We start from the raw sequence: 24,043 nt of genomic DNA, 5'->3' as shown, positions 1-24,043 counted from the left end.
AGGGAATGAGGCGCGGGTCACGGGGGCCTGGGCAAGGCTGTGGCAGGGCATAGCAGAAAGAGCCGAGAGTTTTCTGGAGCAGGAGTGACAGGTCCTGTCGGCGCATTAGGTCAGGCATTAACAACAGTCACCATCATTGACTGCTTGTCACTCACATTACTTTATGCCCATTAATTCCTCTAATCCCCACCTCAGCCCTACAAGGAAGGTCACAGCCTTATCCTCCCTTGAAGGATAAAGAAACAGGCTCAGAGAGGGCGAAGAGCTCACCCAAGGTCTCCCAGCTGGTTAGTAGCAGGGGAGGTTAAACCCAGGCAGCCTAACTCTGGGCCCGGGGAGCCCCCATCCACCGAGTCCTGCCGCCCAGACATGCGTTCCCTGAATCCTGGGGGATTACCTGTGACAGACCTGGGCCAACAGGTGTGGGCATCTCATCTGCTCCATCTGCCTCCCATGCTAGAAGACTTGTGACACAGTCACACGAAGTTGCCCCGCCTGGCTGACAGCCAAGAACAGTGCAGCCGTATTACTTTTCACATAAATGAGAAAACGAGCCCTGTTCCCAGACAAAACATGGCATCAGATGGAAATTAATTTGGTTCGAAGTTATTTTACTGTCTCAGTTACTTTCAAAGGGTCCCTTTCCAGACGATGCAGGCTAGGCAGCAAGAGCACATGGTCTGGAGTCCTGGTACTAGTCCTGGGCATGACCTCATCTCCTGGGCCTCGGTTTTCTCACTCATACAATGCAAATAGTCCTAGATCTGGCTTCCTGTGCTTATGGTGTAGATTAAATAAAGTCATCTGTGTCAAAGATTGTCTGGCCTTTTCTGTAAAAGGCCAGGTAATAACCATTTTCCACCTTGGGGGCCATATGGTCTCCATCACAGCTATTGAGCTCTGTCTTTATGTTATGAGCTGCCAGGCAATGTGTCCCAATAAAACTTTATTTACACAAACAGGCAGGGGGCAGATTTGGCTGTGGGCTCTGATCTACATAAAAGGCCCCTCCCACAGGAAGTGCTCAGTGATGGCACCTGTGAGTGCAGACGTGGGCAGCCACATACACCCAGAATGGCCACATCCATGAATGTAACAGGGGCTGGAAAGCCACTCCCTCCGCACATGCCCGTGCCCAAGCAAGCAGTGTTTGCTCATTGTCTGGGCCAGCCTTGCTGAATCTTGTCAAGAAGTTTTTTCATTGCTCCTTAGCAAATCATACTACTTACAGTTGTTTGAATAACTGTGGGGAAATAGCATAGTTGAGCAAACTGGAGACGGGGGTGTCCAGAGTATTGAGTGTTCTTTTTCTCAATTCATTACGCAATATTTAAGACATCGAGAAAAGTTAAAGGGTAGTGCTACAAATACCCACCAACTAACCACCCACCTTTAAAAAAGCCAAGTCTGTCTCCAAGATCCTCTCCCCTCTGAATCTGAGGTTTATCATCCCCTGCGGTGCACATGGGATGGGAGCCAGCACGCTTTGTCTGTGCAGAAGCACACAGCAAATGTATCTGTCTCTCCAGCTTCTCAGGCACTGCGCTCTGCCGCTGTGGAGAGGAAGCAGCCATAGCTAGCACACCCATGAGCGTGTCCTGTTTCAACAAAACTTTGCTTCTAAAAGCAGCAGCCGATCACATTTGCCTATAGACAGCAGTCTACTGATGCCTCATGTAGAGATTTTAAGTGTGCATTAAACTGTATACCTATACGTCACATCTTTCAGCATGCATTCCTTTGCATTTTACTTTATCCACCCAACACGATGTCGTGAAATCTGTGGCTGCTCATCCATGTAGCTGCAGCCCATTCCTTCTGTTACCTGGTCTTCCCTTAGTTGACAGCAGCATTATTCATTTACCCAGCCTCCCTCAGGCGATCACTTAGGATCTGGGAGTTTTGTTTTCCATTGCCCAGGATCCCAGAGCCAGCACCTCTGTACATTCTCGAGTCAAAGACCTAAGAGTGGAATTTCTGGGTCGTGGAATCCATGAAACTTCCATTTCCTGGCCAACCCTTGTCTGTAGTGTGTAAGAAGCAACACCGATTTCTTATTTTTTGTTAGCTGAGTGACCAACAGGTCACTCCAGTAGGTCACTGTCTTGTGCAGCTGTATCCAGCAGGCAGGTCAGCTGGGCCCACCTGGCCCCTAGGCAGCAGCCTGGGCTTTTCACAGCCAATGAGCCCCACTCCCCAGGAGGGCCAAGGTAGAGCTGCAGGGCTCCCGGAGCCCACTCTCCAGAGCTGTACCCTCTCAGCCACTTCCACCAGTCCCAGCAAGCCGCAGGCCAGCCCAACCTAGTGGGTGTGGAAGGAAATCTGGCCTTGAAGAAAGAAGCTGCAGACTACTGCAGCCGTGAGTTTACTTGCCACAATGCATATGTATGTTTTTCTATTTGATTTTTATTAGCATATATTAATTGCACATATTAACAGGGTTTCATGTGATATCTCAATGCTGTGTGCAGCGTGCACTGAGCAGAGCCATTCTCGCCCCTGGCGACCACTGTGCTACATCCTGGCTGACTTCTGTTAGCTGCCACACATGAGAGAAGACTTGGGGTGTCTTCCTTATTTCATCTAGCTTGTGTCGCCCAGCTCCAGCTTCTCTGCTGCAAATGGAAGGATTTTGTTCTTCTCTGTGGCTAAGTCACAGTTCACTGTGTACGTGTACTGCATTCTCTTTACCTGGTCACCTAGGCCATTTCCACACCGTACCTGTGTCTCTGCATTTCTGAACTGACTGAAGCCCAGACCACAACTCTGGTCTGTGGGCATCTAAGGGTGGAGGTAGAAATCCGCAGACCAGGAACCGGTACTCTGGGCACACCTGGACTTTCCCGTCTACCCCAGAATCCTCTCTCACCTACCTGCTTTGCAGGAAAGCTTTGCAAAGGCGGGATTTTGCTTCCAGATAGTTCCAGGGGGTGGGGAACAGGGCCCTCCTCCTCCTTTTCTCTGTTTGCCTGTGACTTCAGAGCATGAAATAGCCAGCACCTGTGAAGACAAAGAGAAAGAGAGCAAGACTGAGAGAAGCAGAGTGCTTGGTGACAGGGAGGAGTGGGGAGCTGGAGGCAGGGCGGGGCAAACCCTTCGGGACTGTTACCTGCACAGTGGTCTCTGAATTGCCTTTAAAAGAATTTTGTGTTAGACATTTGTTCTCATTGCTTATGTCCTGGCCTTTTTTTTTTTTTTTTTTTGGTGGAACTGGGGATTGAACTCAGGCCCTTGCGCTTGCCAAGCAAGCGCTTATTCTACTGAGCCATCTCCCCGGCCCTGTCTTGGCCATTATTGCTTAAGGCCAGCAAATAGTTTTTAGGTGGAGTTACTTTTTTCCAAAGTACCTGCAACGTCTCCTGGTCCTGGGATACAGGAAGGTGCAGCCATGGGAGGAGGGGAGACTGTTCCACATCATTGGCTTGTTTTCTGTGGTCTGTCTCCTCCTACAAGAATGTGAGCTTCAAGCAGTGCTGTGTCTCCCCTGCCAAGACTCTGTGTCTTTGGCCTGTTGCAGGCGGGACATGAGCGAGTAAGTGAGTGAGTGAGTGAATGAATGAATGAATGAATGAATGAATGAATGAGTAAAGAGTGAGTAAATGAATGCCTGCTGGTCACTATCGTGGCATCCTCTATAATGCACACTGTCACTTCAATGCTCCCATGAGCTGAAACCAGAGGCACTGAGAACATGATGGAAGCCCTGTGTCTTAGTTATACCCAACACCCAAGGTTAAAGGAGGAAAGTTATATTTATCCCACAGTTGGTGGAGATTTCAGTCCATAATCGGCTAGCTGCAAGGCAGGGTAGCACAGCACAGGGACAACGGTTGGTGGCAACAGAAGACACCAAAAGCAACAAGAGACAAGGGGAGAGCAAGCTCCTCTCTGTCCCTTAGATTGTATGCAGGCCACCTGCCTTAGGGTGGGTGCGGCACTTGCACTCTTAATTCCTTAGCACTAATCCCTTAGCATTAGAGCAGGAAACACAAACTCTTGATTCAGCTGCCCCATAAACCCTGTCCACCAAAACCACATGATGCTTTGGGGGACGCATCTAGACACAAACCGTAACACCCCCTTGTCACTGCCAGGAAGAGGTTCATCGGAAATTCTGGGGAGACTGGAGGTGTTCTGTGACCAGGGTGTCCCTACACCTCCAACTGCTAGGTTGCCTTTGGATTCACTCTGTAGGACCAGTGATTCTCATGTGCTATAAAAGGTTTTTAGTTTTGCTTTTTAATTTTCAGTCCATTTCAGATTATGGACTGAAAGTGTCGTAGACTAATACTTCAGTGAAGTGAAATAAAATGAATTTCAAATGTGTACAAAATACAAATCTACAGTTGTCCATAGATGCTGCTGCTCTGCCAGATTGCTACAAGACTTTGCAAATGCTTTTGTCTCACTGGCTGTCTTTTCACATCATGAACTTGTTCCAGTCTCCTGGCCCACAGTCTGGGCCACACTGAGTTACAGACAAAGCCTCTCACCTCCCCTTTTCCTTATCATCTTCTGTTCCTTTTCTCCTAGGTTAGAATTTTAGGGTCCAAACTCTTCTGAAAACAAAAGTAGAGGTGAAATGCTTTATTTATTGTCTTTCATATTTATTCATTCATCAGCTATTTAGGGGCAGGGACACCTACCACCTGCCAGTGAACTACATGTAGGGCCGTTACAGAGGACGGGACAGATGCAGCCCCTGCCCTCCTGCAGCTCTCAGCCTGAGAGGGAAGCTGGAGTCAGACAAACAGGCTCTGACACGTGGTGTGAAGGAAGAGAGCATGCACTGTGGAAACCGTAGGTCTTTCTAGGGCAGCTTTAGGCTCAAGAGAACAAGGCGTCAGCCTGGTAACGAAGAGGGGATGCGCAATCCAGGCACAGGGGACAATATATGCAAAGGCCCTGAGACCAAGGGTATCCTTGCAGTTTGTCTGTATTTGAAACAAGAAATGAACATACCCTGATACAGCAGTTATATCCCTCATAGCCAACTGAGATCCTCTACCATTTCCAGAGTAGGAATGTGCTTTGTTTGGGGTCGTAAAATCAACCCAGAGCTTGTCATCAGGAGACTGGCTGATTCCACAGTGATATTCCAAACTTCAGATTTCCTACCAGCCACTAAAATTAGTGAGAGAGGCTAAGCGCATGGCTTGACTGAAGGGAGGCCGGGGGGCACAGAGAAGACAGTGAGTGAGGTTGGAAGGCTGGGCAGTGCCCCCGGAGGGCCTTGGATGGCATCACAGAAGTGCAGATTTACTCCAGGTATACAGGAAAACTGTACCAGGTACATCATTGACCATTCCTAGGACACAGAGCGACCAAAGAGGGTGCCTATGGCTGTCCTCGCTGCTGTAACGAGCCTTGCACCCTTTCATACCCACCACTGAGAGGCCTCAGGGACCCTTGACTTCACATCTGTCTTCAGTTGCAAGAACCCAGTCTAGTGAACTGGCTTTCCGAGCCTCAGATTCTGTCTTTAAGGAAAGTAACGTTGCCTGTGTCGTGGATTCATCATGAGGATGAAAAGGATGTGTGTGTTTTCAAGTGCCTTGTTCAGAGCTGTGTCTGCTCGTCCTTTTCTCTTCCTTCAGTTTCTCAACTGCCCTGCATTTCATAAGGAAGGAGACATCCAAGATGGGCTTGCAGGAGAAACTGTCAGGGTCACTGAGCAGGCCAGCGAAACACTCAGGACTCCAGCCAGAATCGCCTTCTCAAGATCCATCTCGTGCTTTATGGTGGTGCTTGGATAAGGAGAAGAGAAACTGCTATTACAGAATTACCCCCAGAGCTAGAAAATGTTCTGTAAAGAAATGCAAGCTAAACAGCCAAGGATGGTGGCACATGCCTATTAGCCTAGCCATTTAGCAGCTGATGCAAAAGGATTGCAAGTTCGAGGCCAGCCTGGCCAACTTAGTGATGCCCCACCTCAAACAGTGAAAAAGAAGGAAAGACTGAACCTGTATCTCAGCACTCCCTGGAGTTAGTCTCTAGTACTACAAAAGGAAAACAAAATAAGCAGCAGGAAGGTACTGTTTTGTACTTAGGAGACAAAGACAACCATTTGATTCAGAGCATGGAGAAGCAGGCACTTGCTGTTTGAAACATTGTAGCAACATCCATAAACATTTATGATTCTCTTGCTGTTAGATTTATCAATTCCATCCAATACTGGAAAATATACTTATCCATGAACACAAAAATGTGAGCATAGTGACCATAAGCTGTAGCAAATAGACATCATATGCAGGTATATATACGTAGGTAATTTGTGTCTCTATATATGCATATCTACGTACATGAAATACTATGCAGCTATAAATGTAAAACAAGAAAGAACTTCATGGGCCAGGGAAATAGCTCAGTAGAATAAGCGCTTGCCTGCCAAGCGGAAGGTCCTGAGTTCAATCCCCAGTACCACAAAAAAAAAAAAAAAAAAGAACTTTGTAAGCTGACAGAGAATGATCATTATCATATAATGTGGAGTAATGAAAGTAAAAAGAGGAACTTGCAGCACAGTACTTACAGACTAATCACAATTATTTTTAGACTGGGCGTGGTGGCGTGTGCCTGTAATCCCAGCACTTAGGAGGCTGTAAACAGGAGGATCACTATGAGGCCGATCTATGCAGTGAGACTCTGTAGAACCTGTCCTAAATGCAAAAACAAAAACAAAAAACAATTGTTTTTAAAAGAGGGAATATATATGTAAAGATACACATGCAACATGCAGGAGCCTTTTATATCTGTGTGTTCTTTGAATTTTCTACCATGTAAAAAATGGTCAGACTGCCTCCCTCGATACCCTACCCAGTGGCTCATAGCATGTTGTACCTGTGCGTGGCATAAGCACACCAGAGTTGGGCTCAGCAGCAGGCAAATTTATGACTGTGGATATGAGGTTTTTGGATAAGTGGCGCATACCTCACACACCCCATGAGATAAGCAGAGGGTGTGTCTTCCCATGACATGCATCATCTTTGCAAAGGAAGGATGGCGAATTGAACACCTTCACCCCAAGCCCCAAAGGCCATTTATTCCAGTTAGACACAGTGCTATTCAGTGGGCCGGCATGCCACGGAATCATGCACCCTAGATCCAGGCAGGTGACATGAAGCCGCCTGCCCATGCAGAGTGAGCCCCCCTTGGCCTGCCTTTCCCATCCCATGTTTGATAGTGTCCTAGAATATTGTAATTTTTTAATTTAAATTTTTCAAAAATTGACCACCATGAGGAAAACAGCGCAGCAAGCCCAGACTCACATCACAGAGACAGTATGGAATCCATGAGAGAGACGGGAAGCACAAACCGGGAATGCTGAAGGACAGTCTGTGGTCGGATGGGGACACAGAGCTGGTATTTCTGGACTGTCCTGTTGTCAAGAGAAGCTATATCCATAACTTTTAGTGGAATCTTAAATTTTTTAAACAATCAGATTTCCCTTTTTTAAAAAGCGCAAGACATCTGTAGACTAACTTTAACTCGCAAGTATTTCCTGGTTTGGGAGCTCCTGACGCCACATACAGTCATGACCCGGCAGTCTTCAGGGGGTGACGGGGACGCATCCTAGTGGTGTTTTATTGACGCTTCTTTTTATGCCTCGCAGGCATCAAAACAGAAGACAGCTTGAACCATTCCCCCAGCCAGAGCGGATTCCTCAGCTACGGCTCGAGCTTCAGCACCTCGCCCACTGGACAGAGCCCGTACACCTACCAGATGCACGGTCAGTTCGATGCTGCGGCCTGGCCTGGTGCGGCTCTAAGGCACCTCCTGAGTTGGATGTCTGTTCATTCATTCACTGGCTTAGCAGATTTCCTGAGCACCTACTATGTGCCGGGCTTTATCGCAAGCAGTGGAATTAAAATGAAAGATAAAATAGATAGGTGACCTTCTCTCATTTCAGTACCAGTGACAGCAGGGCAAGACTGATGATAAATGTGTCAACAGATAAACAGGGTGATTTTGGAAGGGATGAGTCTGATGAAGCAGCTAGATATGGCCTTTGGGTTGAGAGTGGTGAGCTGCTCAGACTTGGGATGTGTGGCTTCAGATTGAGTCGTCAGGGAAGGCTCTGTGAAGAGGTGACACTGGACAGAGACCCACAGGGTGAGGCAGAGCCAGCCGGGCTCAGGCCTGAGGAAGAGCATTCCAGGCAGGGGCAGCCACGGGTGCCTAAACTGCATGGTGAGTGAGTCGGGCTGTGCCTGTGAGAAGGCCTGAGGCCCAGCGAATGTGGAGAGAGAGGGCCGCAGGAGGGGGGCAGCTTGGGCTGGCATCTTAAGTGTAACGGTGCAAGCAAAGCTGCTGACAAGATGCAGAGAAGTGGCTGGGGGTGGGGGGAAAGGATGTGGAGGGAAAGAGCTTATTCCAGGCTCCCCCAAAGGGCATCCTGGGAAAGAGAGGAAAGGGGTCCAGCACCCAGCTCCCGGCTCCCCACCTGAGCTTGCCAGGTTCCCCGGGGCCGATCTCCCCACTTTCATCATCCAACAGCCCCTTTTCTGCACCGGTCTCCTCAGGAGTCTTTGGAGTTAATGCAGGGATCCAAGGGTTGGTGGGGGTAACTTGAGGTGTTTTCCCTTCCGTATGAATTGGGAACAATGGCCGTCAAGGGCCTGAAACATAAAATGCAAACGTGAAAAGTTAAAACAAGTAGGTGGGCTCATGCGTGACTGCAGTTTTCTTGTATGCAACTACTGCCCCTGAGCTCACTTTGTAGCCCAGACTGGTCTCAAACTCACAACGATCCTCCTGCCTCAGCCTCCCAAGTGCTGGGATTACAGGCATGTGCTACCACATACAGCACACATCTTTAGGGAGGGAGGGAACAGTGGTGCTATGCTGACAGTAAAGGGATCTGGACTCCCCTTTGGCCCAGGCTCAAGCCGCTTTCTTTCAGCTCTTCCAATAGAAACTCCCCGAGCTGCCTCAGGACTTCCACAGCCAGAGATTGAACTGCTGTGCCCTGCCCCCACCCGACCACCACGCTCCTCCCAGCTGAGTGTTAAATGACTGCAGTTGTGCAGGTGTGGTTGGCTCCCTTCCTCCAGGCCCTCTTGTGTTGTCAGGCACCACCTTCGTGCCTGGTACCCTTTCAGAAAGCAGAAACAGCTGTCAGCAGAGCCAGTTCCCTCCAGAAGAGAGGGGACAGTAATCAGTTAACAAATAGGTAATGCTAGATTTTGAAAAAGCCTGTGAGGGACAAAATCCGGGTATCCTGAGGGGTCATGAGGCTCAGAGGAGGCCTGGGGTCAGCATTACCCAGGTGGGAGGGACCTGAGCAGTGACAAGGAGGTACCGAGTGAGGGGCTGGACACTGCAGGCCAGGAGATAGAGCCGCAAGAGCAAAGGCCCTGGGGTAGCAACAGGAGCAAAATGGGGACTCTTGAATCTGGAGTGCAGGGAGGAGATGAGGTCAGAGAGTGGGGCAGGAGCCCTTCTCAGACCCGGATATGCACGGTACTGTGATTGCCCCTCTAGATCTTTCCACAACCACGTGAGGTCAGCACCCCCAGCCCTGCTTTCCCCACTCAGAGAGCACAGGGATTTGCTCTGGATCTCAAAGTCGATAAACATTTGGGACTGGGATTCACCTTCCAATTTCTGGAACCCCAGGCTCTGTGTCTCCTCCTCTGAGTGCTGACACTTCCTGGGTCCTTCAAGACTCTAGGGGCAGAGACTGTCCCCTCGTCACCCTTGTCTTACAGGGAGAGGAACTTGTCCCAGATCACATGGCCATGAGCAGCCACCAGGTAGTGGCCCTCCAGAAGCCAGGCTCAGAGCCCTCACCCTATCCTGCCCTTCCACGCTTCCACAGACCCACCTAGAAGGTGAAGCCTGGGGGTGACCCTGACCAAGGACCCCGCCTCCACCCACCCTCCACCAGCCTCTCACAAATCAGAAACCTCTCCTGCTCTGTCCCCACGTTATTTCCGCGTTGTCCTTGAGGTCTGAATGCCAGAAAGCTCAGCGGCAGCTGGGCTTTGTCCCATTAACTGCCTGATGTTAATGGCCATGAACTGCTCTTGAGACAGGCCAGGCATTTTGCAAGCCTGAAGTACTCCTCCTTTTCAAACACAAACACAGGCGCTCACACACCATGCCCATGTGCTTCCTATTAGCGTTTCTTTTTCCCCCCTCTGAGTTGTTCCAGAGGAGAAATAAACTCTCGAACAGCTCCGAGCATCTTGTAGGGAAGATGTTGGCGGGACTTGGCTTTGCAGAGAAGAAAGAGGAGGAAGAGCCCGACCTGGGCTGAGCTGAAGCTGAGGATGCGGACTTCCTAGGCCCCAATAAGAAGCCGGGATGAATCCTTTTCCTCTCTAATAATTAAAATCATAATCCCATACATGCAAAAAGAACATAATAGGTAGAACCCACCCCCTCATTTTACAAATATTGACTTCTGCCTCAAAGTGGACAGAATTAGGTAAACTGGATTCCTCCCGTAGGTGTTTATCTAATCTCACCAGCTTCCAGAACCTTCTGCAGGTCCGTTGCTGTCTGAGGCCCTGGGTTAAGACCTGTGTCCACCCGGATCACCTGCCCCCCCACCCAACACGCATGAAACAGAAAAGACGAAGTCCGCCGCACGAGTTCAGCCTTTCTGTGGTTGGTTTAGGTTTGGGTTTATTTGGTAGTATTTTGTTTTTAAAGTTCACACCAAGGTTTTTATATCTAAAATGTGTTTCTTATGGGCTTGGGTGTTTTGTTTCTTTTTGGCTTCCCCTGATAAAACAGAAATCGCCACAAGATTAAAAAGAAAAGAAACATCTCAAGAGCGCGTAATCAGAACCATTGGTGCCAGAGGTGCTGAAGAGCTCTGAGTGTGGGCTGTCACACACACACACACACCACCTGACAAGGGGACTGAGCCACGCTGGGACCTCCCCAGTGCCTCAGTCTCCTCACCGCTGACACTGGCCGTATAACAAGAGAGATGACTCAGGGCTGCTGGAGTACTCAGTGGAGTGGTTTGGTTGTATCAGCTGAGGGCTTTACAAGTTGAGCTCTCGCTGTTTTTTTCCGCTGCTCTTTCCATAACGTGGTGGTTCAGTCATTACAAACAGGAACTCCAAGGTTGGGCTGAGTTACCATCCCGGTTGGGCGATACCAGCCGTGTGACTTTACACTAAGTTACCCATCAGGTACCTTCATTTCGTCCCCTGTAAAACAGGGTTGCTGATAGTACCGACCTCATGGGGCGCTGCGCTAATTAAATGCATTAATGTACGTGACATATTTAGAGAGGTTCATGGCACAGGCGAAGTGCTCTAGGAACGTTCCGGTCCAGAGTTCAGCTCTGGTGGGCCGCGTTCTATCCCAGCTCGCCGCTATTCCCTGAGCACTCCGTTTCAGTAAGTGGTTGTTGTCGGAGGGGGAGAAATGCTAATTAAAGAGGGCTGGTTCATCTGCATAAGCATCAGCTCTGTCAACCTCAGTGTTAAGGGGAACTTAAGAACAGTGGGAACCCTGTGCAGTAGAAATCCTAGAGACCAAAAAGTGCTAACGCTGAAGCTCAGAACCACCACCAGTGCAGTCATGGGACCAAGGATATGAAAAAAAAAAAAAAAAAAGAAAGAAAAAGAAAACCCCTGAAAATTCATAGAAGGTTTGTAGCCAGGGATCTCAGCTCAAAATACCCAAGTCTGGTTGCTGCTAGACTTATTTAAAAAATATTTATACAGGATTATGGAATTCAGTACCACGCCTGGCACCAATAAGCTGTGTGCAGTTCACTGGTCACTGGTCACGGATGCTCACAAGTCACTAAGTTCTCCTGATCTGTATCCCTCGGCTTTGGCGTTAGCAAGTGCCCCAGGAGTGCGTAGAGGGCAGGATTCAGTGAGCAGCTCCCCCAGGGAGACCTGATGAGGGACCCTCTCTCCAAACTCCTACTCTGTGCTCCACAAGAGGTCCTGGGTTAGGGGCTTGGGAGATAGCTCAGCAGGCTAAGCACCTGCTTGGCAAGCGCAAGGACCTGGGTTCAATTCGCAGTACAGAATTGCATGTACTGTATGCTGTGCTGGCCCTGGAACCAGGCGTGGTGGCACACTCCTGTAATCCTAGCACTGGGGAGGCTGAGACAGGAAGATCACTACAAGTCTGAACTGCATAGCGAGACCCTGCATCATTAAATATAATCTCCTGGGTTAGATGATGTTTTAGGTTCCTTCCTGTATTAAAATACCAAAATGCTTCGATTTGTTAGTTGTTTTTACAAAAGGCATGTATTCCTTTTTAGCCATTTAAATTAACTTTTTTTTTTTTTTTTTTTTTACCAAGCTGTAATTTACATGCCACAAACCTTAACTCTTTTGAAATGTTCAAGGTAGTGGTTTTTACTGTGTTTGTTAAATCATACAATCATTACTTCTAACTCCCCAACATTTTTATCACCCCAAAAAGAAATGCCAAACCCATTAGCGGTCACTTCCTGTTCCCTTACCTCCTCTGTATTCCTTTGGACCTACAAGAAGAGACCCATTAAAAGTTACTCCTTTTTCACTTAATTTTGGGAGCAGATTGTGCTCTGACCCAGTCCAAACATCTTTACCGTCTTTCTCCCATGCTGGTCCTATGTCTACCCAGTTTCAAAGCCCCAAACAATCTAGAACTTCCTTCTGAGTGTGTAAATGGAATATAAGCAGTCTATTGTAATCACCTGTTACTGTGACTACAGAATGAATGATAGAGGATTTATTAGTCAGAAAACCAGGCTAGGATAACTCTGGAGTTACTTTAGTTCTTTGTATTTAACCCGCCCAGCAAGCCCTCTGCCACCAAGCTACATCTCCGGCTCGCATGTCTTTTATTGTGTTTTGGTTTTTTATGATGACGAGGATGCGTGTGGTGCAGTTTTCATTGTGACTCTTGCGTTCTGGGTTCGTTGAGCTTCTTAGTCTGTAAGTCTGCGTGTCCGTCAGTTGGGAAATGCATCAGCCAGCGCTTCTGGTGTCTTTTTTGCCGTGCTGCCCCTGCCCCCTCATCTTCACGGTGGTGTTTTCTTCAGCAGTATCTGATCTGCTCTTCAGTAAATCCAGGGCGTTTTCCTCATCCCAAAGCAGTTTTCATCCCAAGAGTCTGAGCCATTTCTTTGTACCCTCCAGGTCTCTCCTGCTACCTGCCACCCTTCCCCTGGCTTCTTGAACAGAGAGCACACGGTCGCAGTGTGTGTCCTGTCCTCTGTCCCTGTCTGCTCTGCCATTCATTACTTTCCACTGATTTTTCTCCTCATGCAGGGTCAGACTTCCCTGCTTTTTGCAGCCTGATCTTTTCTGTTGGGTGTCACGCATAAATTTTACCTTGTCAGAAACTGGGTGTTTGTACGTATTCCTGCACAAATACAGCTTTGTTCTGGGATGCAGCTAGGTTGCTTAGAAACAGCTCGATTTTTGTCAAGTCTTGCTTTAAGCTTTGGGGTCAGAGCCACATTTAGTGCAGGGCAAAGTTTGCCTAACACTGAGGCAAATCTTCCTGAATATTCTACCAAATGCCCTGTGGTCTGTGAGTTTTCTACTCTATCCCAGGGCAGGAGCTCTCCCCAGCTGTGTTGTGGGGCTCCAGGGATTGCTGTGTCTAATGTTTTTAAGTGGTTCTCTGCTGGATCCTGCCTCTAGGAAGGATTTTTGGCTGGCTCAGGTTGCCTAAGGGCGCATCTGGTGAAGCAAGTGGAATTGGGGATCAAACTGGGGTCCCCTGGGCCTGACTGGGTTTGCCCAAGCAGGCACTTAAACAACTGCGCTAACCTGCAAGGCCTCTGGGTTCTCTCCCAGTTCTGTCTTCTCTCCCGTAGGGAGGTGGGGGACAGTTCTAGCGTTGAACAGTCTGCAAGCTTCCAGAACTCTCCCAGCAGCATAGCTCTTTCACTCAGAGACTCTGCCTGTGAATTTTGGTTACTGTGGCCTCTGTACCCTCGCAATTCCATCTCCCCAAAGCAGGGAGTCCTCAGGGCTTTCCTGATCACCCTCCTGGAGACTGCTAGGCGACTGTGAGCACACCAATTATTTCCCCCTGAAAGGGATCACTGTCCTTCCTTCATGCCCTATGCTCACTGTCCTGAGAACCTTGTTTTCAAACTCTTGTCACCTGAAAGGCGAAAGCCAGTCCCTGCTGTGGCCAGTACAATGGTTTATTTTTTTTTCCCCACTATGTGCAGTGACAGCAGCTGGAAGCAAAATAGTTAATCCTGGTAAACACAGGAGTGCGGTTCGGTCTCTGCGGCCCCAGCTCTCCCCTTCCTCACCTGCTCAGGCTCTGTTTGGAAAGCACTGCTTTTGCAGTTCTTGTGCATCCTTGCGCACTTCCCCTGGCTTTTGTCATGCAGCACCCATGTTGTCTTGACAACCCTTCTATCACGATACCTGTACCTCCTTTTGAAAGCAAGTCCTCTACTCCATGGAGCACTTCTCTGGGTGTCCCTGGTTGTTACCGTTTCTGTTAGTGCTCTGGTTACACAGATCTGTTGCTTCTGAGCAGGCAGCCCCACCTGACATTGTTCTTTAGCTCTATTATTTGAGTATAGGTTTTCACTATTCATGGCCTTTGAGGCCATTATGTCTCACATTATGTCTCCTAGTCCAGGGGTCCCCAAGCCCCGGGCTATAGATCAGTACCTTGACCTGTTAGCGACCAGGCTGCACGCAGGAAGTGAGGGGCATCCCTGCTGAAATTCTCATGTTACTTCAGCCGCACCCTATGGCTCGCATCACAGCCTGAGCTCTACTGCCTGTCAGATCAGCGTCATTGGATTCTTACAGGAGCACAAGCCCTTGAGCTGCCTGTGCTGCGAGGATTTAAGCTGCGTAGTTTTTATGAGACGGTAAGTAATAGCAAGAGGAATAAAGTACATGAAGTAATAATAATAATTGCAATGTCGGGGCTGGTGAGATGGCTCAGTGGTCTAAAGCACCTACTTAGAACAAGCTTGGCAAAGCACGGGGACCACGGATCAATCCCCCAGCACCACATGCCAGCCAGCACCGCCCCCTGGTGGGCTGAGCTGGCTACACACACACACACACACACACACACACACACACATAAATAAATAAATAAATTAAAAAAAAATTGCAATGTCCTTGAATCACCCTGAAACCATCCCCCCGACACAACTTCCACAGAAAGATTGTCTTCGGGCTGGAGAGATGGCTCAGTGTTCTAAAGCACCTACTTGAAACAAGCTTGGCAAAGCACAGGGACCGCGGTTCAATCCTCCAGCACCACATGCCAGCCAGCCCCGCCCCTGGTGGGCTGAGCTGGCCACACACACAATAAATAAATGTAATAAATAAATATATATAAAAAAAAAGAAAGATTGTCTTCCACAGAGCCAGTCCTCAGTGCCACACAGGCTGAGGATCACTGTCTTAGATGATGTGCAGGAACTTTGGTATGTGTTCTGCATATTGTGCATAAATCTGTACTTGCTTTCTTAACTTAGCTTTGTATCTTTGTATTTCAGTTCCCTAGGTAGAAAGACTATCATCCCTCACCCTTTTTCATGAATACCCATTATTTCATTCAGTGATGTGCTACGAAAGATTTAACCAGTTTCTTATTGGAGGGCGTTTGGCTTGTTTCCAGTCTTTTGCAGTGTTACCACCAACATAACTGTATATGCTGTTTATTTATACAACTATAGCTGAAGCAGGTCTAGCAGGTATCCAGAAGTGTGATTCTGGTCTACACCCGGTAGATATCTTCAGGTTGCCCTTTGTAGGGATTCTTTCAGTTTAAACTCACACTCTTCTGTTTGAGAGCCCATTTCCTGGAAGATGTGCCTGCCAACCCAGAGTCGCTGAACTGCTAGTCGTTGCCAACCTGATTCATGAAAAAACAGGTCTCAGGGTAGCACTGATTTTCAAGTCTTGTCTTACAAGTGAGATGGAGCATCTTTTCAGATCTTTGACCAATTTCTGTTTCTTTTCCTGTGAATCAAGAGTTGATTTGTAAAGGATACAAAATAAGAGCAGTACAGTCGTAGGCATAGCAATGTGTAAAACGCACCATAGAGCTTCAGTCGCCAGAGCAGTGCATTCTGGGATGAATAGACTTGATCAATCGATGGGAGAAGCATACCAGCCAAAGAGGAGTCGAGAACATGGGTAAGATGGCAGCTAAAGTCAATGGGGAAAGATGGACCGTGCAGTGACCAGAACTGGAACATCTGCTTAACCATCTGGGGGAAAAATCTCTGTCACTGTTATTATGCACCAGAAAAACATCAAAGAGGGTCAGCAATTTAAATTTCAAAAGGGAACCCATCATGGGGCCGGGAAGATGGCTCAGTGGAATAAGCGCTTCCCTGGCAAGCACAAGGGCCTGAGTTCAATCCCTGGTTCCGCAAAAAAAAAAAAAAGGGAACCCATCAAAGTAGTAGAATGAGAATGAGCAGAAATTGTATAACCCTGAGGTGGAAAGATCTTTTCTAACTGTGACTTAGAAATCCAAAATCAATACATGAAAAGATGAATAAATTAATTGTGGAATTTGGGGTGGACATGGCAAAGGACGCCAGAACTGAAAATCAAATTAAAACCACAAAAAACAACAAACAGCCAACTGGAAAGAAATATTTACATTCTAAGTCAAAGCAGACATTAGGTACTCTTTTTGAATGCTTCTCCAGCACTATGGGATGAACCTGCTCTGGAATGTGGTTCTTCTAAAGCAGAGGTTCAAACTCCAGCAGTACAGAGCCGTGCAGGCCATGTAAGCAGCGTGAGCTGGATATGGTGTCAGAGCGGATGGGGGGGACCCACGACAAACCAGAGGCCGCACCCCCACCAAAGCTGTTGGCTGATGGAGTTTTGCTTGGCTTCAGCTCACCGCTGCCAAAGTAGTGAGTCCCTCACGGACTGAATCTTTTGTTTGTTTGTTTGTTTGTTTGTTTGTTTGTTTTTCAAGATAGGTGTGAAGGGCCAGGGATATAGCTCAGTAGCATAAGCGCCTGCCTAGCCAAGTGCAAGGTCCTGAGTTCAATCCCTGGTACCGCAAAAAAAAGAGAGGGGGGCCTGAAACTGTGTTTTTGTTTGAAAGCTCTTTAATCAATGCTGGCAACCAATTTCAACACCCTCATTGAAATCCTTTGTGAAGCAGAGAAGTACTTACAAGGCTGGTCGTCCTAACTCCAATTTGCAACTTAGTTCTGGATTTTCTGAGTCGAAACACAGGTTCTGAGACCAAGAGTATAAGGGGCAAACTACAAGCCATGTGATGACTGGGAGCCAGGCAGCAGGCCCCTTGAGGACCTTTCTTTGGAGAACCTGAGTGGCAGCCTGGTTGGAGCCCAGGCAGATACCGAGGACCTCTTTTGGGAAGGTGGCGTCATTTCCCTGTTTCCTCTTGCCAGCAGCATGTTCTGCTGCCCTGGCCCAGCCAGTTCTGAGCAGGCAAAGGCTGCCTGGTCCCACAGTGTCAGTCCAGACAGGAGCCAGGCTCTGCGTCTGGGGACTGCGGGACTGAAGTCGGGTTTCCTGGTGTGAATCAGCATCTCTGTACCTGAGGAGGAGGGTGTGGCCCCCTGCACATGTCACTCTTGCTCCATGTCACATCTTCATCCTGGGTCACCTTCCAGTGTGCTGGCAGGCTCGCTGCCCGTGGCCTGAGCTCAAGTCTTCCGCATTTAGGGCGCAGAGAGGTCAGAGGGATGGTCTCGGCTCCTGCTTATGTAACAAACTTGATTCGGTCACCTTTCTCCAAAATCCTCTGGGAAGGACAAGTGAAAACAGCCAGGCAGATCAAGTTGGGGATCGGGAGGGAGCTTGCTGAACCAGCGAGTCTCATGGCAGCTCTGTCTGGTAGAATTCTCCAGGATTCAAGCAAGTTCGGTATCTGTGTGGTTCTATCCTGAAGCCACTGGGCCCACAGGCCTGTTGGGCACTTAAAATGTAACCAGTGTGACCGAGGAATTGGAATTTCACTTTAGCTTAACTTCACTGTAATGTAAACACGACTGGGGGATAGAGCAGCCCAGCTCTCGGAGAGGGTTCAAAGCCAGTCCCTAACCTGGCTGACGTTGAAGTGGGCTGAAGGCAACTGCAGACCAAACTGTCCCACCAGAACACAGGCTGAGGCTCTTACCCCTAATGTGAGGGGATTTGGAGAAGGCCTTTGGGACATAATTGGTTTGGGGCTTCAGGATGGGGCTGGGGAGATCTCATTGTCTCTGACCCCGACTTCCGAGTATCCACACAGTGGAAGGGCCACATCAAGGCCCAGCGGCAAGGTGGTCATCTGGGAGCCGGCAGGTGGCCCTCACCGGGGACCCTGATTGTGGCTGTTTCTGCCACGAGAACAGTGAGAAATGCACTTCTGCCGTGTAAGCTGCCAGCCTGTGATGTTCTGTCGCAACGGCCCGGCTGGTGAGGTGTGCAAAGACAGACAGAAGAGCCGAGCGGCTGGCGCAGAGTCTGTCCCTCCTTCCCTCTCTGCTCTACTGCAAGAGGTGGGAGACGGGCAGTAAATAATACCAACAAGGGAAATAAACGCATGGAACAGTGAGCTGGGAGAGAGCTGCAGGAAAGGCAACGCTGGGGATTGCGCTTTTCTTTGTGCAGATTGACCTAGGATGGTTTCGCCGGGGATGGAGAGTTGTACAGAGGCAGAGCAGCCAGGGCCACAGGGATACAGGACCCGTGATGCCAGGAGAAAGACGCACGCCACGTGTTTGTCTTCTGTCCCGCTCACTCTGCCTACAGAGGTAGAAGCGTTCTTACTCTGCACCTAGCACAGCGCTTGATTTCACCCGTATCTGTCTCTCTCGAGCTACTTGCTGACTGTGTTTTCCCAAAACTTCCTCGGTGTCTCTGCCGCCCCATCTTCTCTCCCTTTTTTCTGCAGAGCATGACTGAGGATTGGTCACTAATCACATAAGAATGTCTGAATGCCTCTCAGTACGGTCCAGGCTGAGCACACAAAGCTCGTTGTATCTGAAAACCCCGAGGACACACCTTTGGTGTTGATGTGGGGGGTGGGCTGCGGCTCTGGGGCTGCGCGGGGCAAACTTCGGCTGTACAGGAGGCAGACTCAGCCGTGAGGGCCGCAGGCCACTGTTGCAGCTGCTTGAGCCCGGGTCCTTGTAGCTTGTGGGAGGCAGTGGCCAGCACATGAAGGAGCGGACAGGCCTGCACCTCAGCGGTATCATTGTGTGTCATTATGAAAGCCCCTGACGTCTTCCCACTGAATTCTACCACTGACCCCAATAAAAGTGTCCCCACAAATTTCCACATACCTCCTCAGAATAGTGAGCCTCCCTGTCACAGGTTTCCATGGTGGCAGCCACAGGCGTGGGGAGAGAGGGCTGTGGTGAAGGGAAGACCATCCATCACTTACTCAGTGAACATTCCCAAGTGCAAGTTCTGTTGGGCAGCACGCAGGAGGTGGGCCCTGCAGCCCTGAGCTGATCATTAGGCCTGAGTCCGTGTCACAGTGAAAGGGTGCAGAAGGGTAATTGTCTGCCTGGCCTGTGTCACGGGGGACGATAAATAAACTGGGCAGCTGAAATGCTAGAACTTCATGTTCTCAGCAGTCTAGAGGGTCTCACAGCCCTGGCCCAAGCAGTGGGTCCTCTTGTGGTGAGGACCTTCTCCTGCCCTACTCTAAAATTGCATGCCCTTATTTGTTTCTTTTCTATCTTTTTTGATTTTGAGACAGGGTCTCACTGTGCAGTTCAGGCTGGCCTTGAGCTCACTTTGTAGCCCAGGCCAGCCTCAAACTTGCAAGGATCTTCCTGCCTCAGCCTCCCAAGTGCTGGGATCACAGTCATGCCAGCACACCCCACACTGTTCCTCTTCTTGTAAGGACACATTTATGACCCGATGACCCCTGTGGCCTCATGTGACCTTAATCTACTCCCTGCAGGCCCTCTCACCAAATGCAGCCCAGCTAGTGCAATGAGCACAGTCCTGTGCATAACAGTCCATGAGAGAGGAAGAGAGAAGATGGCCAGTGACATCGGCTGTCACAACCCTCTGAGGGACATGAAAGGGGGTACATAGCAAAGAGAGACTGGAAGGAGGACAGGATGGCCACAGAGGTGATGGTAAACCTGGCCATATGGAACGTGGTAGCTGGAGGAGGGGACAGGGCTGAGGTGGAGGTTGAAGGGTGGCTGAAGTTTGGCCTTGCAGAGCCCCATGGCTTATGGAAGCTCCAGGAGTGTGAGAAACACCAGGAAGCCTTTGGGGCCTTGCAACAGGGAAGGAGACCTGTGGAGAGCAGATGCTACGAGCCTGCCCCCAGACCAGGGCCTGTGTCCGGACCTCACCCCAGCACCTCGGGGCCCATTCAGAAAAGTCTAGAATCATCCTGCTCATCTATCTACCTTCAAGGAACAGAGGCCCAGAGCAGGGCATGGACACTGTTGCCCTCATCCCGAGTGTGTGTGTGTGTGTGTGTGTTTGTGTGGTGTTCATTCCTGATGTCTCCATGAAATAAGAACCACGCCCACACCAGGGTCTGCACCTGCAAACTATGTTGGAAAGGTGGCAGAATAAGCCTCTCTCCAACCCCTTAATTAGCAGGGAAGGGGGGAGAGGAATGAGAAAAAGAATAAAACAAGGAACCAATTTTTAAAAAAATAATCCTGCAGAAACCCAGAATAGAGGGTGGGTCATGCAGATGAAAGTGGAGAGTGGCCCACACCAACCCCACCTTCTGTTCAGGAGTTGAAAGGGATAATTAGGGGGCGGCAGCAAGGGAGGGGAGTACAGCCTCGGGCAGGAAACTACTTACTGGGAGAGGCACAGACAGGCAGGCAGGCAGGCAGACGACTGACTGACTGACTGACTGACTGACTGACTGACCGACCGACCGACCGACCGACTGACTGACACTTCAGCTCTCCCCAGAGAGAAGCTGCAGTCAGGACTCATGCCAGGCTGTGGGCTGCACAGTTTGCACCAGTCAAACGAATTAGACTCCATCTGCTTCTCAAAGCTGCGGTGAAGGAGACCAAAGCACTGACCCATTGCCCTAGAAACCCGCACTGTTCTCCCTGTGCCAGGAAACCTGGAGGGAGTTGCTGCTGCCCATCCCAAGAGGCTTCCTGTGACCCAGCAGGGAGGGGCCTGATTCTGCAGACCCCGTCCACCTGCCCTTATATACCATTGTGCATTTCTCACGCATTTATAATATCAGTGTGTGTGTGTGTGTGTGTGTGTGTGTGTGTGTTGCCAGAGTCATGCATTTACACATGTGTGCATTTTTTTTTTCCAATAGAAAATGCTGGCTTTTTTTTTTTTCCTGGCTCAGCCTATGCTGAGGGTGGGGCTGGTATGACACGTGGTGCTGGGGACCATGGACCCCAATGCTAAGCTTGCCTAAGCAGGCGCTTTAGACCGCTGAGCGCTCTCACCAGCCCATGCTGGTGTTTTATAAATGTTCATAACGTGCGTTTTGCTTTACAGATGGGATTTTTATATTTCCCAATAAACAGCTTGTCCTGGAGGTCTTTCAGAGTCAGCCCAGATGCACCCACGTCAGTCTCCAGAGTGGCTTCCTAAAGCTGCACAGGGAAAGCTAGCTGCCTGGGCTGCAGTCCCAGCCTCACCACACACGAGCCTGGAGGCAGATGCCTCCTGGGACTCAGTGAGGCTCATCTGTGGAACAGGTTGTTGTGGGCTGGGCTCAGGTCACACATAAGGCTTGAGACCAAATCTCGGCACTTCATTGTTGCAACTGTCAGGTGCACATGGCATTGCGCAGCCGCAGCTCCTTCCATGGATGGTGGGTTGAGCTGGGCATTTTGCTGGGTTCTCTCCCCCTCTGGAGCAGCAGGTGCTTTGCACTCCTCTGTGCTGGGCTGAAATTTATTTATTTATTTATTTATTTTCGGAACCAGGGATGGAACTCAGGCCCCTGCGCTTGTCAGGCAAGCACTTATTCCACTGAGCCATCTCCCTGGCCCCCAAGGATGAAATTTTGGTTGCTGCAACCTTTTGCTGTCCCTGCTGCTGTGAACCAGAGAGCTACAATCTGCACATGCCGCGCGCGCGCGTGTGTGTGTGTGTGTGTGTGTATCCTTTGTGGCCACCTAGGCACCCCTGCAATTCCAACTTCCACTTTGGCCTTCACCAGACTCCACATCTCTGCTCCTCCACCCTCCCTTGCAGCCCCCAGAGCTGTGGCTCAGAAAGGGAGCCCCAAGCCACTGCTGCCTTTGGGTGCCTACCAGGTGACCGGATGCCAGGCCTTTAAATTCTCCAGGCTCCTCTGACCGGCCTCACAGCAGAGCCAGGGATCAAAACGAGGGCCTGAGTAAGGACACACAGGCAGGGTCCACCAGAGGGCCAAGGTGAGGGACCATGTCCTCCCAGGCCCCTAATCTTAGAATATAGCACTGAGGTTTTCTCCTCTCCTGCCTTGTGCCTGTGGGGTCACTGATCCTACAGAGATTCAGCGTCCCCCATTAGAACTGCCGGGCAGTGTCCTGCCTGGAAGGCCCGGGCAGGTCTTAAGAGAAGCAGTGGGGCTTTATCTTCTGGATTTGTGCCCAGAGTGGGAGAGATCAGGCAGAACATAGCTCTTCCTTAGGACTCAGCTTTCCTGTCTGCAAATGAGTGGGATGTGTGTGTGTGTGTGTGTACATGTGTGTACTCAACCCAGAGCATTTGCACTGAGCAAAATCTCCAAGCTTTTCTTTTTTTTTTTTTTTCTCTCCCACTTTTCTTTTCTTTTCTTTTTTCTTTTTTGGCAGAACCAGGGATTGAACACAGATCCTTGTGTTTGCCAGTCAAGCACTTATCCTACTGAGCCATCTACCCGGCCCAAGCTTTTTTTCAAATTTTGAGATAGGGTCTCCCTAGGATACTAAGTTACCAAGACTAGGCTCAGAATTTAGCTTCTCTGCCTCAGCCCCCAGAGTCCAGGGTTACAGGTGTACACCACCATGCCAGCTTCAAGGGTTTTTTTTTTAAATTTTTATTTTTTATTTATTTGGTACAGAGTCACACTATGCAGTTCAGACTCATAGTGAGCCCCCTGTCTCAGCCTCCCCAGTACTAGAATTACAGGCGTGTGCCACCACGCCCTATTTCAAGGCCCACAAGGCATTCAATACCAGGATCAAACCCAAATCCTTGAGATTGCCAGGCAGGTGCCTAGGCTGCTGAGCTATCTCCCCAGCCCCTGGCTTCAAGTTTTTAAATCACAGTCCACACTAAGAAATGAACCCCACAGCCCAGTGTGCACCCAACAGACTTGTGTGTACCTTTACACGTGCGTGTTTGGCTGCTTAGTCCTCTGGTGCAGCTTCCTCAGCTGGGAGAAAATGCTGCTGCCCCATCAGGTTGTTATAAACAAGAAAGGACTTGGTATCCAGGCAGCGCTTGCAGCGCTAGCTGCCGCATAGCAGGTGCTCAGCAAGCCTACATCATTGTGTTGAGGAATTCTGTGCTTTTTTTTTTTTTTTTTTTTTTTTTTTTTTTTGAGGAGTTATCTATGATGTTCCTGAGGCCTGAGATCCTCAGAGTATTTTTGATCACTCAGAGAAAGGGAATAGAGACCAAAAGGCAGTCAAAGCAGAATGAGAAAACCCAGAATCCCAGCATTGTGCTTCTAGAAGGAAAGGCTGAACTACTTCTAGATCAAGGGTCAGCAATTTTTTTCTGTAAAGGTACAAACAGAAAATATTTTGGGCTTTGTATGGTATATAATACCTGCAACATCTACCTAACCTCTGCCCATGTACCATGAATACTGTCATAGCCAACCCAATAAACAAAATCCTGGGTCCCAATAAAACTTTATTTACAAAAGCAGTCCGTCATCTGCTGGCTCCTGATTTGGGTTGATTTAGGTCAAGCTAGATCTGCTTGAGTGGTTGTGGCTGTCATTAGTGTTGTTCCCCACACCGAATCACACGAACCCTGCCCCCCAGAGAGCCAGGGAGGATGGTGTTTCTTGTCTTTCTTGTGGGCAGGGTATGGAGAGAGGCCACTGACAAATGCTGGCCACCAAGAGGGGACATGACCGGGTCACTCCCGAGTCAGAGCCTGCAAAGACTGACATGGACCCCTCCAACAGTGTTCAAATGGGGGGG

At 49.4% G+C, this 24,043-nt stretch overlaps 1 protein-coding gene across 2 annotated transcripts in view; it reads left to right on the top strand.

The window, feature by feature from the left end:
• Eya2 (EYA transcriptional coactivator and phosphatase 2) overlaps nt 1-24,043 on the top strand; it is a 241,229-nt gene that overhangs the window by 104,240 nt on the left and 112,946 nt on the right. For both annotated transcript variants that reach the window (XM_023720813.1, XM_004636067.2), the window contains exon 5: nt 7,610-7,726. In XM_023720813.1, coding sequence (XP_023576581.1) covers nt 7,610-7,726 — 117 coding nt within the window. The remainder of the gene's footprint in view (nt 1-7,609; nt 7,727-24,043) is intronic.

The sequence above is a fragment of the Octodon degus genome, unplaced genomic scaffold (genome assembly GCF_000260255.1).
Source record: "Octodon degus isolate 3935 unplaced genomic scaffold, OctDeg1.0 scaffold00077, whole genome shotgun sequence".
NCBI lineage: Eukaryota > Metazoa > Chordata > Mammalia > Rodentia > Octodontidae > Octodon > Octodon degus.
This window is presented reverse-complemented; position numbering and strand designations above follow the sequence as displayed.